General features: G+C 44.7%; 1 protein-coding gene across 1 annotated transcript in view; it reads left to right on the top strand.

Annotated features, from left to right (window-relative positions):
* The window catches only part of ANGPT4 (angiopoietin 4), a 95,047-nt gene extending 79,438 nt beyond the window's left edge, over window positions 1–15,609 (top strand). The window contains exons 5-9 of the mRNA XM_085619563.1: window positions 1,299–1,411; window positions 4,030–4,131; window positions 5,171–5,337; window positions 6,511–6,641; window positions 14,229–15,609. Coding sequence (XP_085475689.1) covers window positions 1,299–1,411; window positions 4,030–4,131; window positions 5,171–5,337; window positions 6,511–6,641; window positions 14,229–14,389 — 674 coding nt within the window. The 3' untranslated portion in view covers window positions 14,390–15,609. The remainder of the gene's footprint in view (window positions 1–1,298; window positions 1,412–4,029; window positions 4,132–5,170; window positions 5,338–6,510; window positions 6,642–14,228) is intronic.
* Window positions 15,610–15,905: the final 296 nt, after the last annotated feature.

The raw sequence follows: 15,905 nt of genomic DNA, 5'->3' as shown, positions 1-15,905 counted from the left end.
GGGTATCAGAGCGCTTTACATGACGAGGAGTAGGGTATCAATTTGACTGGTAAACAAAAGATAGATGTGTGCATGACAAACGTATATGAAGGTACATGGAATAAAAAGCTTGATCTCAATTATAGTTGGTAATAAGATGGTCAGTCGTCATAGAGAAGTTAATATGGTTACATTGGTTACATTTCCATAAGCACAGATAAATTGTCTTAGGGTAAAAGCTTAGTCAGCAAAAAATATTTTGTTTCTTGTTTGAAGGGCGAACATCCGGTGGTAGTGAGTTCCATATCTTAGGTGCGACAACCGAAAAAGCTCTGGCGCCCGTTTTCTTTTTTCTGGGTTCATTGGGGTTTTCGGAAGCAGAGTGTGCGCAGTTTGTGAGGGTCTGCAGCCCCCTGATTTTTCTAGTTTTTGAGCCAGATATCTGGGGGTATTGAAATGTTGCGCTTTATGTGTCAAGCATGCAATTTTTAATTGGATCCTTGCTTTTTATGGTAGCCAGTTCAGGGATTTTAGGGCCGGGGAGATGTGTGTATTTCTTTTTGTTCTGGAGACAAATCTGGCTGCTGCATTGAGGGCGGTTCTTAGAAGGGCAATACAACAGCTTGGACTGCTTGTTTTAGGTCTTCATGTGGAAGGTAGGGTTTAAGTTTCTACAGAATTAAGTTCAATATTCCTTCTAATGGGCTTGTTGTGAGGGATTCTCCGCAAGGGTAATTTTTTGTCCTGAAGTTCTTTGTAAAATCACAGGTCTGGGAATTCTTGATGTGACATGAGGGATTTGCACCCTAAATAGCGAACTCTACAATATCGGGAGGGGGGGTAAAGAATATCGAGGACAAAACATCGAATTATTGACATGTAAGTTAGTCTAGATTTTATATCCATAACGCCACATATATGTGCCTACGTGGTACATATATCTTGAAGTTACATAGATTTGGCGTTAGGAGCTGTAAATCTATACTTACCTATATGCAGTTATCCTTTATATTTAGTCCCCCGGTATTCCGCCCTCAATAGTCTAGTATCTAAATATTGTCGATATTTAGTACTACAACCGAAATGAGGTAGTAAGGGGCAGAATTTTCAGTTTTTGTTGAAGGGGCGTGGCAGGTTAATGTGTGTGTGTGTGTGTGTGCGTGGTGGGCATTATTGAATGTCAAGTGGTCTCAGAGCATATTGTGACAACTTTTAAATCCTCAAAAATGAATGCATCAAATAATATACCACCTTAAGAGCGTAATCACATACTCGGGAGGCAAATACTAGGGCTAACGTCTGCTGTTTCTTCCTCGCAGTCGTTACAAAGAAGGACGGCCCGTTTCGGGACTGCGCCCATCTTCGTCGCGCTGGACACGAGTTGAGTGGGGTTTACACAATCTTCATGGCAAACACGACAGATCCCAAGAAGGTGAGCATCACAGATCAGTGAAGGGCAAATTCTAGTGCTTCTAATCCTTCCATAGAACATGGGGCTGATGGATATATGTTCAAAAGTATCCCAAGTTTGTGGGCCTGCACTAGAAAAGGAAGGGCAGTCGTTCATCACTGGTATTTCCCTTTTGAGGAGTAGCAGTTGCCGATTTATGATCACTGGTGTTAACACCAGGACGTTTCCAGGAAACCCTATGAAGCAGGAAGTTGCTGTCCTGTAAAAGTTAGTCCCCACTCCCGGGGCCGGACTGGCCGTAGTGGGCACCGGGCGTTTCCCCGGTGGGCCGCCAGGGTAGGGGACGGTTTTAGGCCCCTGGGGGGCCGATTTTGTTACCGGGGCTGGCAACATCGGCCCCCTGTAAAAAAATCGGTCGTAACCGGCCCTAGAAAATAGCTCGGCCGCACCCCCCTTCACCCCCTAGCGGCGCAGGCCGAGCAGTTTGTCATGGCCGGTTTTGGTTCCCAGTCCGGCCCTGCCTACTCCTAAGGAGAAGCCCCAGTTTAACATAGATGAGTGTACAGAGGAAACTATCTTCTCTCCAAGGGATAGGGGAAATCCAGAACATAAAGAATGAAAAAAGTCAAAGAGAAGTTTGTGGCGGCTGATTACCTTCACTCAGTCTGTCATTGAAGAAAGAGAAATATGTATTTTTGGCATTTTTGAAAAAAATACTTTTCTTAAACCTGAAGCTTACTGGGCATTCGACATGCACCAAGCTTCTGATACAAGGCTTAGGTTTAACGCCTTATTTATTTAGGTAGCCTTGTTCTAGAAGAACAAATCAATAGGAGTTTAGGAAGAATTTCCCACAATAATGTGTTTTGAATCCATTCCTTCCATTTTGGATGCCTTGAATTGCAGGGTTGTACGACGGTACAATGCAGGTAAATACATTGCATGCCTTTGCCACGCATTTTAAGCACTCATGTTTTTGCTGCGAATATGCATTACAACACATGCCAATACCACGCTTTTTTAAAGATTTGAGATCACTGTATTGGTGGGAGAAACCCCGGACCCCCCCCCCAACTTACCTTAAATGCGTGGAATTTGCATGTGTTGTAAATGCATATTGGTGGTAAAAATATGCATGCTAAAAAATGCGTGGTAAAGGCACAACGAGGTAAAAACCTTGTTGTAAAGACTGTTTCTCGAATTGGAGTCACCTGCTTGTCATCCACTATACAAGGGGTGCCCTGTTAAGAGCTAAAAGTTCATTATAGTGTACTTGGCAAACAACATTCCTGTAAATCTATAAGGTTTAGGAGAGTGGAACAGATATGTGATACGCAGAATTGGTTGTGAGGATAGATTTGAAAGATGCCACATTTCGGATGAGCAGGTTCGAAAAAGACAGACTTAACTCCAACAGCTTGAACTCAGAAACTGATGAGCAAGATCCCTCTGGAGTGGTTGCACACCTTAAGATACGAGAGTAGGATAGCCCTTTTCACTCTATTGACGCCGCCGATATGGATATGACAGCAAGCATCCCTCACTCTTCATCGGACAATGAAGGCATGCTTGTTTCCCACTCCAAAATCAATCTCGACACCAGGAGCTGAGAAGGATCATCTCTTCGTTGGTTAATCAAAGATCACTTGCTGCTCCCAGGGCAGGAAATTCTGCCCCAGGAGTTGAGAGGGAAGCCAGCAGAACTGGGTGATGTAAGATGGTGAATTCCAAGACGCCTGTTACAAAATACATGTTTTTGAAATTTCACCGCTATATTTTTACTCCATTAAGCAGATAGTATTGCTGGTTGAAATCTTCCAAGCGGAGGCGTTCCTTGACTTGTAATCCCGATGCGGCCAGTAATTACTGTTAATGCCCCGTCTGGATGACATTGGACTCTGAATGAGGTCTCAACCATGAAGACGGATGCTTACTGAGGTTTAAAAAAGAAGGGGAGCATAGGTTGATCATCAATGTAAGGGTTTGTGAGGGAGACTTTAGGTTTCTCATTCACAGATGTGTGGTGATAACTTCTGCAGAAATATGATAACACTACACAAAATGTGAGCTGCTTCAACTGAGAAGAAGCTGAGGCTCCAGATGGATGCTGGTCTGAGAGGTCCACCGAGGCCCCAAAGAATCTGGAGATGATGTGTGAGTGTCCGCAGAAATACTAGAGACAGAGCGCTGTCCACCGGAGTTAGCAGCGAGATTATTTGGGGTTCTGATGGGGAAAGGAGACTGAAATTTGATGCATTAGCAGCAGACGTAATTCTGTTAGAGTGTAGCATTTATTTGCAGGTCTTCCTTTTATGTAATGACAGCCATTGTCTGTTTTGCCTTTAACATTTTGAGAACAAAATATAGTTATTTTCAGTTAAAGATGGATTGGAATAAGAGGCAAAGGTCTACCCCCAAATGCACTTCAGTAGGATTTAGCACACTACAAAAAGACAAGGCGTTGCCATGTGAAAATAACCATTTGATCCATTATGGCCAACTGAGCATGAGGCGTTGTCCAGTCTTTGTCCGCCGGGCCCCTTTATTGCAGCCAGTCCAGGAGTTCCATTCCCCGGAATTGCTCTGGAGACCCAGTCCAAAACTCACGCATGGCTCTTTCTTCGTGTTTTGTCCCACAGGTGTATTGCGACATGGAGACGGCGGGAGGCGGTTGGACGGTGATACAGCAGAGGCATAATGGCAGCCTGGCCTTCAAGAGAAACTGGAGAGAATACAAAATGGTGAACCCTACTAATTTTGATTACTTTGGGTTTATGGTTTAGAGAGGGCTGGGATTATGATTTATACATGATTGGAAACCTGGAAAGCTTAATCCAGCAAACTGGCAATGTGTGCGGGAGACGGATCAGAAGAGGTGTGATTGATGTCCCCGGTCATGTAGGGAGCTAGGGCGCTGTGGTGGGTACTGATGTTGAGACACCCACTTTCACTATGCGACAGAGAGAGCCATGGGAGTAATAGAGTTAGAGACCGCCCCTTAAGGCGAAGGATATAGGAGTGATTGGTATAGAGACAGCCGCTTCAGGTGAGTGATAGAGCTGTAGGAGTGATAGGGACGTAGACACAACTTTATCTGAGTGGCACAGAGATCTCCAAGGGAGTAAGAATAGAGACACGCCCTTCGTGTGTGGGTCAGAGAGAAATCTAGACAGAGAGAAAGCAGCCCCTTCAAGTGAAGAGAGAGCTTTATGAGTAGCCGCGCAGAGAGAGCAGCTTCAACTGAGTGACTGCGAGAGTTATAAGAGTGACATGAATAGAGACAGTCACATAAAGTGTGCTATAAGCTGATTTCTGGGGGGGGAAATGGATACAGACAGCACCGTACCTGTGTGACAGAGAGCTGGGATAGGGACATCTGTCTCTAATTGTGGCACTGTGTGGCCATGATCAAGACAGCTTACGCAGTAAGGAGAAATAGTTGCATGAATGTGAGGTGGAGGGAGTTGTGAGTTGATAGGGAAGATACAGATCCCTCAGTGTAGGCTGGAGCAAGGATACAGCACCCTCAGGGTAGGTTAGAGTGGGCTCTGAGGTGTTAATGTACAGTTCCTGCAGTGTAGGCTGGGGGTTCTCTGCATTGAGGTGGTTACAGCTCCCTCTGTGTAGGTGAAAGAGAGCTCTCCGGTTAGAGGTTGCATAGAGCTCCCTCCACTCTTGGACAGAGGAAACTCTGTGTTTACGTTTTTTGTTATTTGTCGCTTTGGATTTGTGCCTTATTGCTCGTCTCTCTTAGCTTCCACCTTTCACCTGTCTTCTCAGGGCTTTGGCAACGCAGCTGGCGAGCACTGGTTAGGAAATGAATGGGTTCACATCCTGACCAGCCAGGCTTCCTACAGCCTGAGGGTGGAGCTTCAGGACTGGGATGGCAACCGGGCCTATGGACAGTATGGAACATTCCGTCTGGGCAATGAAGGGCAGCTGTACAGGTGGGACATACAAGGCGCAGAGAGCGACCCCATATCCGTCCCTGCTCTGGTTACCTATTCATCAAATCTCCTTTGCCTTCAGCTCCTGACAACCATCTCAAGTGCAAAGTGTGACCCCCATTACTGCCACCCATGACTCACACGCTGACAGTGGAAGGATGCAGTCTAAATCCTTTCATACCCCTAAATAAAATACCTACTTTATTGAAAAATACAACTCCGACTGGTTATGGAGTTTGAGTTCAATTATTTGTATCATATAGCATTGGAGATCAAAACTGTGTACATCCTCCTGCAATGGACCTGACTACTCATTGTTGCTACCGTTGGAGAGTTTAGTGTTTAAGAGAAGTAACTCGGGTATCCAACTGGAGTGCAATGCAGACCGAGGTTTGTAAGCATCAGTGGTAAGGGACAGCACCCAGAAGGTATTCCACCCACTGAACACGGTCTGCTCCCGGCCCCAGAGAAAAGCCCTCAGAACTGCTGTAAACCTTTGTAAGAACCAGGAGATCCTAGTGTGTGTTGGAAGCCTCCAGCTATAGGCCCTCACCTCTGATTTTCAGTGCAGGCTCAGTGAGATTGTCTCCTTTGCTTATTCTCCCAGCCTCTCCCAGTCTTTTCCTTGACATCCCTCGAGTCTTCAGACGGTTCTCCTCACCCCCATCTCTGACTTGCGCTTCGTCATTCAAACCCACTACAACATAGCTCCTTTCCCTCTACCATCTCATGCAATTCCTGGCTCTTCAGCAATCCTCTGCGCAGTGCTTAAGTTGTAAAAAACATAGGTACCAGGGCCCTGGCCAGGACCCAACTGCAGTCTGCACCAACCATTGCACCTGTCAACGCTGTCAGTGACATAACCAACACCACTAACCATCACACTCTTACAAGGGCGACAATTCAGGATATTCCAGGCCACCTAAAGCAATAAGAATGGTTTGGGTGGCAGGTGTTAGTCATTTTTTATGTGTATTGAATTAACAAACAACTGTTGTTGTGCTCATCTCTAAATTAGACTTAACGCCACCATGTGGCAGACTGTCATAAGCCCCGGTGCTGACAACTAAGTGCCCGTGTTGAGTACCAGCAACCACTGGCTCAAATTAAGCATTATCCCTGTGCCACATGTTTTTCTTTCCACTGCTCTGATTCTAGGTCTTGTTTTTGCAGGCTCTTCCTGGGGGATTACAGCGGAACCGCAGGGCCACACAGCAGTCTTGTCCTGCATGAAACCAATTTCAGCACCAGAGATTCCGACAACGACAACTGCCTGTGCAAGTGTGCGCAGATGCTCAGCGGTGGTGAGTCCTGGCACCTCTGTCTCACTTATAAGACTGCCCTTCACTGTTACACCCAACTTCAGAATACTGGCCTGATCTAATGCCTGCTGAGTGCACATATATTGGTAGAACTTTATGGGATCATGAGTTACATTGCTAGTTCCTTCGGCATAAAATGCCATTTTTTAATGCACATAATAATATTGATTTATACTATATATAAAACACAAATGTTTTAAGTAGAAAAGACCTTAGGAAGAATCAGGTAGTAGGATTGTTGGTGCAATATACAGACAAACAAATGGGCATAGCTGATTTAGATATGATATAAAAAGCAGAGCAAGAGGCCAGGTCTGAAATGTTAGCCAAAAGTCTTTCCTTCTGCAGCTGCTGGAAGGGAGATTCCCACAGAAGTGGGGCGTCAGCTTTCTTTCTCAAATTTCAAAGCTTTATTCGACGGCATGTCATAAAAGCAAGTATACATCCTAACACAACACTATAAATACTACAAAATGGAATTCATTTTTTTTTTACATTTTTTTTAAACTTATTAAACCATGGTGCTGTCGATTACAAAGATTAAAAAAATTTAAACAACAATGAATTAAAACAATTCAGAAAAAAACATAATTTTAAAAATTAATCATACATTATTCGATGTCATAAAGTTCATTGGCTATCTTCTGGAGGCTTTAAGGTGCAGGTGCGTATAATCCAGGCCCACCCTAGAAATTTTGCGACAGCAATTGCCATACAGGGTGTACAGTCTGATTCAAGTATTCTTAAAGCCTCTGTGTACCTACGTGTCCCCAGATTTATACACACTGGTTTTAGCCACTTGCGACGAGGGCTAGTGTACAGGGGACATACGAACAACAGATGGCCTATATCCTCAGTCAGATCTTTACAACAGTGACACTTGATGTCCCGAGTAGAAGACCATTTATGGGTGAACGCTTTTACAGGAAGAGTCCCAATTCTGAACTGGAAATACAGTTTTCTATCAGAGAGCCTTTCTATGATATCTCAATAAGCCTCACAAGATGGTAGGGGTTTAATGTCAAGAAAGCGGTCCGTTAGCTTAGCATTTGAACCAAAACTATGGGCAGACCTCAAAATCATATCCCAGTACATTTTTTTTCAAAGATGACTTAGATGGGAAGCTTGAACCATTTGGGTCGACCCATAGGTGGTCTAGTTCCAACTTTGTTAACAAACCCCTAATTTCCTTAAGCCATAAAATGGAATGGAAACGATCTGCCCTGGTGATATCCTTCAGGGCAGTAGCATAGTGGGCTAATTCGGGAGTTGTCATAGTCCGTCTCCAGTAAAGTGGGGGACGTAACCGTGCTAAATCCTCTATTTTTTTCCTGCCAAGATCGTATGCAAGCGGAACGGTGGGGGTACTTTGGGGAACCCCTACTAAACAGCGTATAAACTTGTTTTCTGCCAATGTTAATTGTTTCAAATTAGTAAAACCCCACAGTTCCGAACCGTACAAAGAGGCACTTATGACCTTCATGTTGTAGATTTCTAGGGCAGGAGTAATGGGCTTGGTTAAAGAAGATTTATGCTTAGAAGCAATTACACCCGCCAGCTGGTGAAATTTTAAGACAGCCATATCAATGTGACTTTTCCAGCTCATATTACTCTGGAGAGATATTCCTAAATACGTGAATGCCTCAACCTGTTCTAATGGAGTACCATTAAAGTTGATTACACCTTTGAATGTTTTCCGCTGATTCAGGGACATGAACTTGGTTTTGGAAGTGTTTATCTCAAGTCCACGCGTTTGACAGAAATCTCCAAACGCGTTTATTGCCTTCTGGAGCCCGCTCGGAGTCCGAGAAACTATCAGCGTGTCATCCGCAAACATGAGGACTGGCACGCGAGCCCCTGCTAATATCGGGGCATCCGTGGGGGAACAGCTAAGGTGATCTACTATGCCGTTGATGTATAAAGAAAACGTGGGTGCCAAAACACACCCCTGTCGGACACCACGCTCGACAGGAAATGAGTCGGTCACCTCACCATGTGCCCCCCACCTGATTCTTGCGTAATTGTTCTCATGCAAGCGGACAAGAAGCGTTAACAGTTCCGGCGCCATCCCTGCTTCAGCGAGAACCCTCCAAAGTTTGGAACGGGGGACTAAATCGAAAGCTGATTTCAGGTCTACAAAGACCGCATAAAGTGTCCCATTGGTCAAGGTCACGTTCCTCCAATAAAGTGCTAAAAAATAAAAAAACCTGATCAACAGAGCTAGTACAGGGTCGAAAACCAGCTTGATATGGGGACAAAATGTCATTTTCTTCTACCCAAGATTGCAGTTTATTTTGCACTAGTCGACCTATAAGTTTTTGGACTGAGTCTATAAGACTGATAGGTCTATAATTACTAGGTAGTGATTTGTCACCCTTTTTAAAAACCGGAATTATTTCCACACCTTTCCATGAGGTGGGGATAGGCGCACCCTTAGCCACAGAATTGGCTAACCATTCAAAATACTGACACCAAGATAATCTTAAAAACACATCGGCTGGAATGCCATCCATTCCTGGGGCTCTACCCCCAGTCACGCGGTCTAGTGCTAGGTTGACATCTTTGGTCGTAAATAGTTGACTTTGATAGAAGATAGTGGGGGGAAGTGAACACTCTCCTTCAGATGGATTACAGGCATATTGCGGTCTAAAAAAGTCAACCCACTGATGTTTGGCAACATTATTTTGGGACGGTTGAGCTGTCCCTCCTCTGTCCCACTTGACTATGGCCCAAAATTGCTTTTGATCTTTAGCTACACAAGCAGATTTCAGATCACGCCACTGTTCCTCGTCCCACTGTTTCTTGGCCACTTTCTGTGTGTGCCTGTATATCTCTCTAGCCTTTCTCACACCTGGAATATTTCTAGTTCTAAGTTCAGCACTGAGGTTCTGGCGGGCTACTTTGCAAGCTTTATTGTACCATCCCGCCTCAGATATTTTTATTTTATTGGCCTTATCTGCTTTTGTGGTCTTCATAAAGAACCCTTGAAGTTTAATAAAGAAGTGGGTATGGGCCTCAAGCATGGCTTGGGGGAAGTTTTGATTGGCAGATTGAATGTTTATGTTAGCCACTTCATCCATCACCACTTTTTTAAGATCCTCCAACTTCTCTGGGTTCTCAATAAATCTGCCCCATTTAACGTGGCGCATATTGTTCGAGGCTACAATATCCAAGGTGATTTTCCCCTCCCCTAATTTAGGTTCTCTAAACCCCTTTAGTGCTTGGAATTCCATGCAGAGAGGGTTGTGGTCACTTTCCACCCTAGATTTTATGGTCATATCAATCAACCTATGCCATTCTCTAATATCCACCAGGAAGTAATCTATGCGACTGGAGGACCTACCATTATCGAATGTTTTTACTCCCTGGCGATCAGACGGGGTACGCCCATTGGCTGCTCTGAGCCCTCTCTCTAAACATAAAGCTTTGAGTTGAATAGCTACTGCTGACCATCTTTTAACTACGGGAAGTTCCAACTGAGGGACACCCCATTTACTATCCTCCGCCTCAGCAGCAAGAAATTGGTCCTCATGTCCAAGAGGCTCAAATGTAGTATTAACATCACCTCCCACAATAATAGACAGCTGGGTTGGAAGTGCTTCAAGCTGGAGGTCGAGAGCAGTGATTACATCAGATGTTTGTCCCCCAACCATCCCTCTAGCATAAATGTTAAAAATTGCCACTTCATGGCCAGAGGCCCATGTGATGTTCACTGACAAGATGTCATTTGATAGAGAGCTATGTTGCTTGATTTTGCAGCATAGTGATTGGCGGATCCAAATTATCAAGCCCCCTGATGGCCGACCTTTGGTTTTTTTGATAGCGGGTGCCTGAAAATTAAGGAACCCCAAACGATGTACTGGAACCAATGACCAGGATTCTTGAGAAAGGATAATGTCGAACTGGTCAACAAAGCTACACCATTCAGGAGACATTAACTTATTACTGATTCCAGCAAGGTTCCAAGAAAGAAAAGTCAACCCTGCCTCAACTGCTGAGAAACAAGAAGGGTCTTGTATTGTTAACAAATTTTGAATCTCACCCTCCGTCTCAGACTCATGCTCAACATTAGTAAATGAGCTGCCGAGAGGCTCCATTATTAATACCTCAGATCCTAGACTATCACATTTATCTAAAAGGTTAGAGCAAATCGGTTGGACTGGGTCAGTTTTCTCAAACTGTCTCTCTAGATGGTTAGATACTCCCATCATTTCTGGTCGGGGATAAGATCAACATTAGATGAAATTAATCTCTGCACTATAGGAACACACAATCTATCAGACTTGGCTTGGTTCTTTTTCTCCAGTCTACCATCCCTTTCAAGTCAGTCACATTCATTCAGATCAGACAAGACCCCAAACCTATTTTCCAAGCTGATACCCCAATCGCTATTTAAGTCACTCCTACCCCATTTGTTAGAGACAGGAATCCGCTTTGGTCTTGATCTCATCGGATTCACTTCACTTCCTCCCCTACGATAGAAATATTGTAGCGTTAGTGGGATTATAGCGGTACCCCTTCGTTGACGGGGGAATATATTTGCCAGGACGTTAGGGAGTACAACTGAACTTGAGAAATTGAGAACTATACAGTCTCCCGCAAATTTTTTCGGGTTATTCCCTAACCATGCTACTCTTCTTGCCATGATAATTTCCCCTGCTAGTTGTTGTTCACCCCAAGGAGACATCTTCATATTATTTAACATCCAATGCAACGATTTACTAATCAAAGAGGATGTAGATTCCACTTTGCCAGGCGACAGGGTGGGTGTGTTAGCAAGGACTAATACGAGGGGGGAAGCCTCGACGATACATTGGAATGAGTCTCTCTCTTGATGCGATGCAGTAGGTCTTGATGGGAGATCTTCTTTAGCTACATTCTGACCGTCCTTACCTACTATGGGTTGAATGAGGGGAGGATTCAATGTCACTTTTTCTTCAGCCCCTACCCCACACCTAGGGTGCTCCACATTTAGTGCGGCTCTGTTTGGCACCAGAGTTGATATACTACCCATCTCCTCCACTGTCTTATTTAGAAGAACGCTCAGTCATGTTACCTCCACCATGAGCTGATCAATTTTGGCCGCCAACGGTTTAATGATACACTTAATCTTTAAATCGATCATGCTAGCTATTTTTTTGATTTGCTCATCCTCATTCTCTTTGTCACTATGTAACCCATTTACCTCAACCTTGTCCAAGCTTTTGGGTGCAGAAGTTGACTTTTTTTTACCAGAACGTGACCCACCACTTTTGCACTGGGCTTTTCTACACGCTCTGACTGCTCTAGTTACAGGCACAAGGACGGGAGGCGGGGATTTCTCTACTTCAATGTCTACTTCAATGTCTGGATCTACGTCTACTTCGAGATTGATTTGCAGGTTGACGACAGAAGACGCACTTTGTTCGAAGATGTCACTAGCTAGAACCTCATCGTCAGGAACGACACTACTATTAACCTGCAATGAAGATTCTAGCGAGGGTTCTGACAAAGATCTCATCGTAGGGGAAATAGAAGGACAACTCAACCCCAATGACGCCATTCTCTCATTATTAATTTTGCTTACAACCTGCACCAGATAATTGTCCATGGTGTTAGACACAGAGGGAACCTTTTGTTTAGACATACCCCACAAAATTAACTAGCAAATGCCACACTATTACTCTACGCTGTTTGTACCAACCAGTATGTGACAAATTTGGTTGAGAGGAAAAAAGACTCAATGGGTGGAAATACCACAAGAGATATACAAGTCTCCCTATTTGGAACTCACGGAAGTACAACAAGAACAATGATCATAGATCCTAGCCCAGCACAGTCCCAACCTGTCCCGGACTGTCACAGACTGTACGCCCTTTGTCCGGGCTTCGACCGGTGCAGTCCGCGCGCGGTCCCGCGACGCGGGTAGGATGCGGGATTTAAAGCACATCCGGCCGCAGCTGATCGCGTGGGCGGCTCCTGCCACTGGATACCCTGGGAGGTGTAGTCCTCCACACAGCGACCGCGTCCTGATAAAACTGCGGCGGCGGGTGGACTATGGGAGTTTCAGCCCAGGTCCCGAGGAAGTGCCCAAGTAATACAGCCAGCAAATGAAGATTGAAAAGGAAACACCAGCTCCGTCGATAGGATGTGGGATTTAAAGCACCTCCGGCCGCAGCTGATCGCGTGGGCGGCTCCTGCCGCTGGATACCCTGGGAGGTGTAGTCCTCCACACAGCGACCGCGTCCTGATAAAACTGCGGCGGCGTGTGGACTACGGGAGTTTCAGCCCAGGTCCCGAGGAAGTGCCCAAGTAATACAGCCAGCAAATGAAGATTGAAAAGGAAACACCAGCTCCGTCGATAGGATGCGGGATTTAAAGCACCTCCGGCCGCAGCTGATCGCGTGGGCGGCTCCTGCCGCTGGATACCCTGGGAGGTGTAGTCCTCCACACAGCGACCGCGTCCTGATAAAACTGCGGCGGCGGGTGGACTACGGGAGTTTCTTTCTATATGTTGCATGTATTCTGAAGATGACTGGCTTTCCTATACGGATGTATATACACCACCTTCTCTTCAAATGTGATTTTTAATGAGCCTTTCAGATTGTGTTCTGTTCGCGCGGAGGGGGTGACATTTCTTCTTTAAGGTACAAATAACCCTCATCTAAACTGCAGACTGCTCGTCGACTGAGTCTTTGGACAAGCTAAAGGAAAGCAAAGTTTAATACTCACTCTGGATTTAACTAGCAGAGAAAATAATTCTAGGACCCTGATCTCTTTAAAATTAATAGCACTAAGGAGTCAGCCATGGTGTCCACAATGACTCATTATTCGCAGTCACAGATTTATTAAGTGTTTTCCTTGCACTCTCACATTAAAATATTCAATACAATATTTAAATGTATAAATGGGCTTTTCCACGAGGAGTGTGTGAACCATCACCTGTATTACTGTTGTTTTGTAATATTGCACCAGTGTATTCTGCCTCCCGTTCTGGTAATAGCACCCAATCCCCTTATTCCTTCTAGTAGATCCCTGACACCATTCCTTATAGTATGCAGGGACCCAACTATACCAACCGTAATGACATTAGGACACCCACCCCCGACATTTGTAATAATGCATGACACCTAAAACCAGCACCATGCCAACTCCTACATCCTTAATAATATTAGACACCTAACCATAAACCCATCCGGTACAATTCTACGGCACCCAAACTCAATATCTATAAAAGTGACCTAACCCCACACCATCCCATATAATAGTAGGGCACCAAACCCCATTATCCATAAGAATACTGGGGCACCCACCACATCATCTATTATGTTATGAAGATGCCTAACTTTAGAATACCACCTTTACGCTGTGTGGAGAGCGATCAGTTGAGAAGAGATACCAAAGACAGCTTTGCTACACCTGTTTATTCAAAGTGTTATTTTTCCAGTGCCCGGAAGGTCCTCTGTAGCAAATGTCTCACACTTTTGGGATTTACTGAATGAGCTTGACAGCAAGGAGGGTAAAATGTGTGATCCAGCACTGAGGCTTGCCACAGTCATGTTTAACATGTGCAGTTTCTTTTCTCTCTAGGGTGGTGGTTTGATGCGTGTGGACTTTCCAACCTGAATGGCATTTACTACTCCGCCAAACAGCATCTACGTAAACTGAACGGCATTAAATGGCATTACTTTCGAGGTCCCAGCTACTCTCTGAGGAGTACACGCATGATGATACGCCCAGTGGACTTCTGACAAGAGCCTGAGAAGAAGGCATATGCACTAGAGAACAAGGAGAAAGAGACTGGAACAAAGGCAGAAAATTGACATGAGTTTACTAGGAAAGAATGTCAAAAGTTCCTAAAATGCAAAGAACTGCTAAGGCCCCAAGTATACTTCTCATGCCCATGGACATGCAGCAAGCATTCACATCACACCAGGGGGGGAGATTTTCAAACCTTTTGCGCTGGTTTAGCGTCACAAAAATTACGCTTACCTGCGCATTTTTTTTTTGTTGCTATTTTCTTTCCAGCGCAAAACACCATCTAAGTTGCGCAAAGTACTGCTTTGCGTTACTTTGCGCCGAGGGGGTGTTACATGGGTGGTACATGGGCATTCTCATGCAACCACCCTTGCCTTTTGAAGCAAATCCATATTTACAAAGATTTGTAAACATGGTTTTGTGCCAAAAGTTAACGCCCCTTCAAAGGAGGCGCTAACAGGAGAAATACTTTAATTTGTCTGTGCTTTTCCGACTTTCCATGCGTGCTGCACTGTGCAGCACGTATGCAAAGTGAGAAAAGCTTTGCATCATGACTAGCATAGTATTTTGTACAGGAAGAACCCTTCCTGTACAAAACCTATGCTACACTCATGCAAACACCCTATCTCTGCGGCGCTAAGGTGTGTGCATGGCGCACGGCAGCTGAAATCAGCACAAGGGAAATGGGAGGAGAGAGCCATATCTCTAAAGATATGGCGCTCTCCTGCTCCCTCCCTGTTGCGCAACGCAGCGCAGCCTTGCGGGGGGCTGCGCTGCGTTGCTTGCCTTTTTTGAAAATCGCCCCCCAAGAGTACAGTCCTCCTTAACAGACTTCAGGTATCAGCATCCACCTCTACCGCTCAGCTTCTTCCTACCACACAAAGATAGTGCACTCAATCACATGAGCTTCTACCACCTTAGGGTCGCTATACAGCGTAGCACATCTACTACCAGACCCTCCTGCAAGCTGCTTCAAACAGCCTTGTACACCATGAAGTAACATTATTATTTTTTTTTTTAGAATAGAAGGTACCCAACAAATGTGTGCCAGTGGACTTGCAAAACGTAAGGCAACTGGTTAAAAAATCCCATAACTGGTCAAATCATTACCAATTTTTGTAGTGTACTATGATTTGGTGGAGAGTAGTAATACACAATGTATATGTTACAAATTCAGTGACTCAACAACCGTGACAATTAAAAATTATTTTATATATATTACAATTTTTTGGGGGGGAATACAGGTATCAATTTACCAGTATTTCTTAAATAGTCCGAGCAATATCACTGTTCATGAGCCGGGATCGTCCTTCCCAGTTTTTGAAACATCTGATAGGACAGTTACAATGATCGTTGGTCCGCGTCTAATAGCAGCATGCATGGTGTTAACAGGTATAATACTTTAGTTTGAGCACCAACTATAATGATCTTTAATCAACAGCCTCATATACCATCCATAACCATTTTCATATGCAATAATGTATTAACAGGTCATATCAGATACCCAGA

The sequence above is a fragment of the Triturus cristatus genome, chromosome 7, assembly GCF_964204655.1.
Source record: "Triturus cristatus chromosome 7, aTriCri1.1, whole genome shotgun sequence".
NCBI classification, from domain to species: Eukaryota; Metazoa; Chordata; class Amphibia; order Caudata; family Salamandridae; genus Triturus; species Triturus cristatus.
Note: the sequence above shows the minus strand (reverse complement) of the source record. Positions and strands in the feature narration are given on the sequence as shown.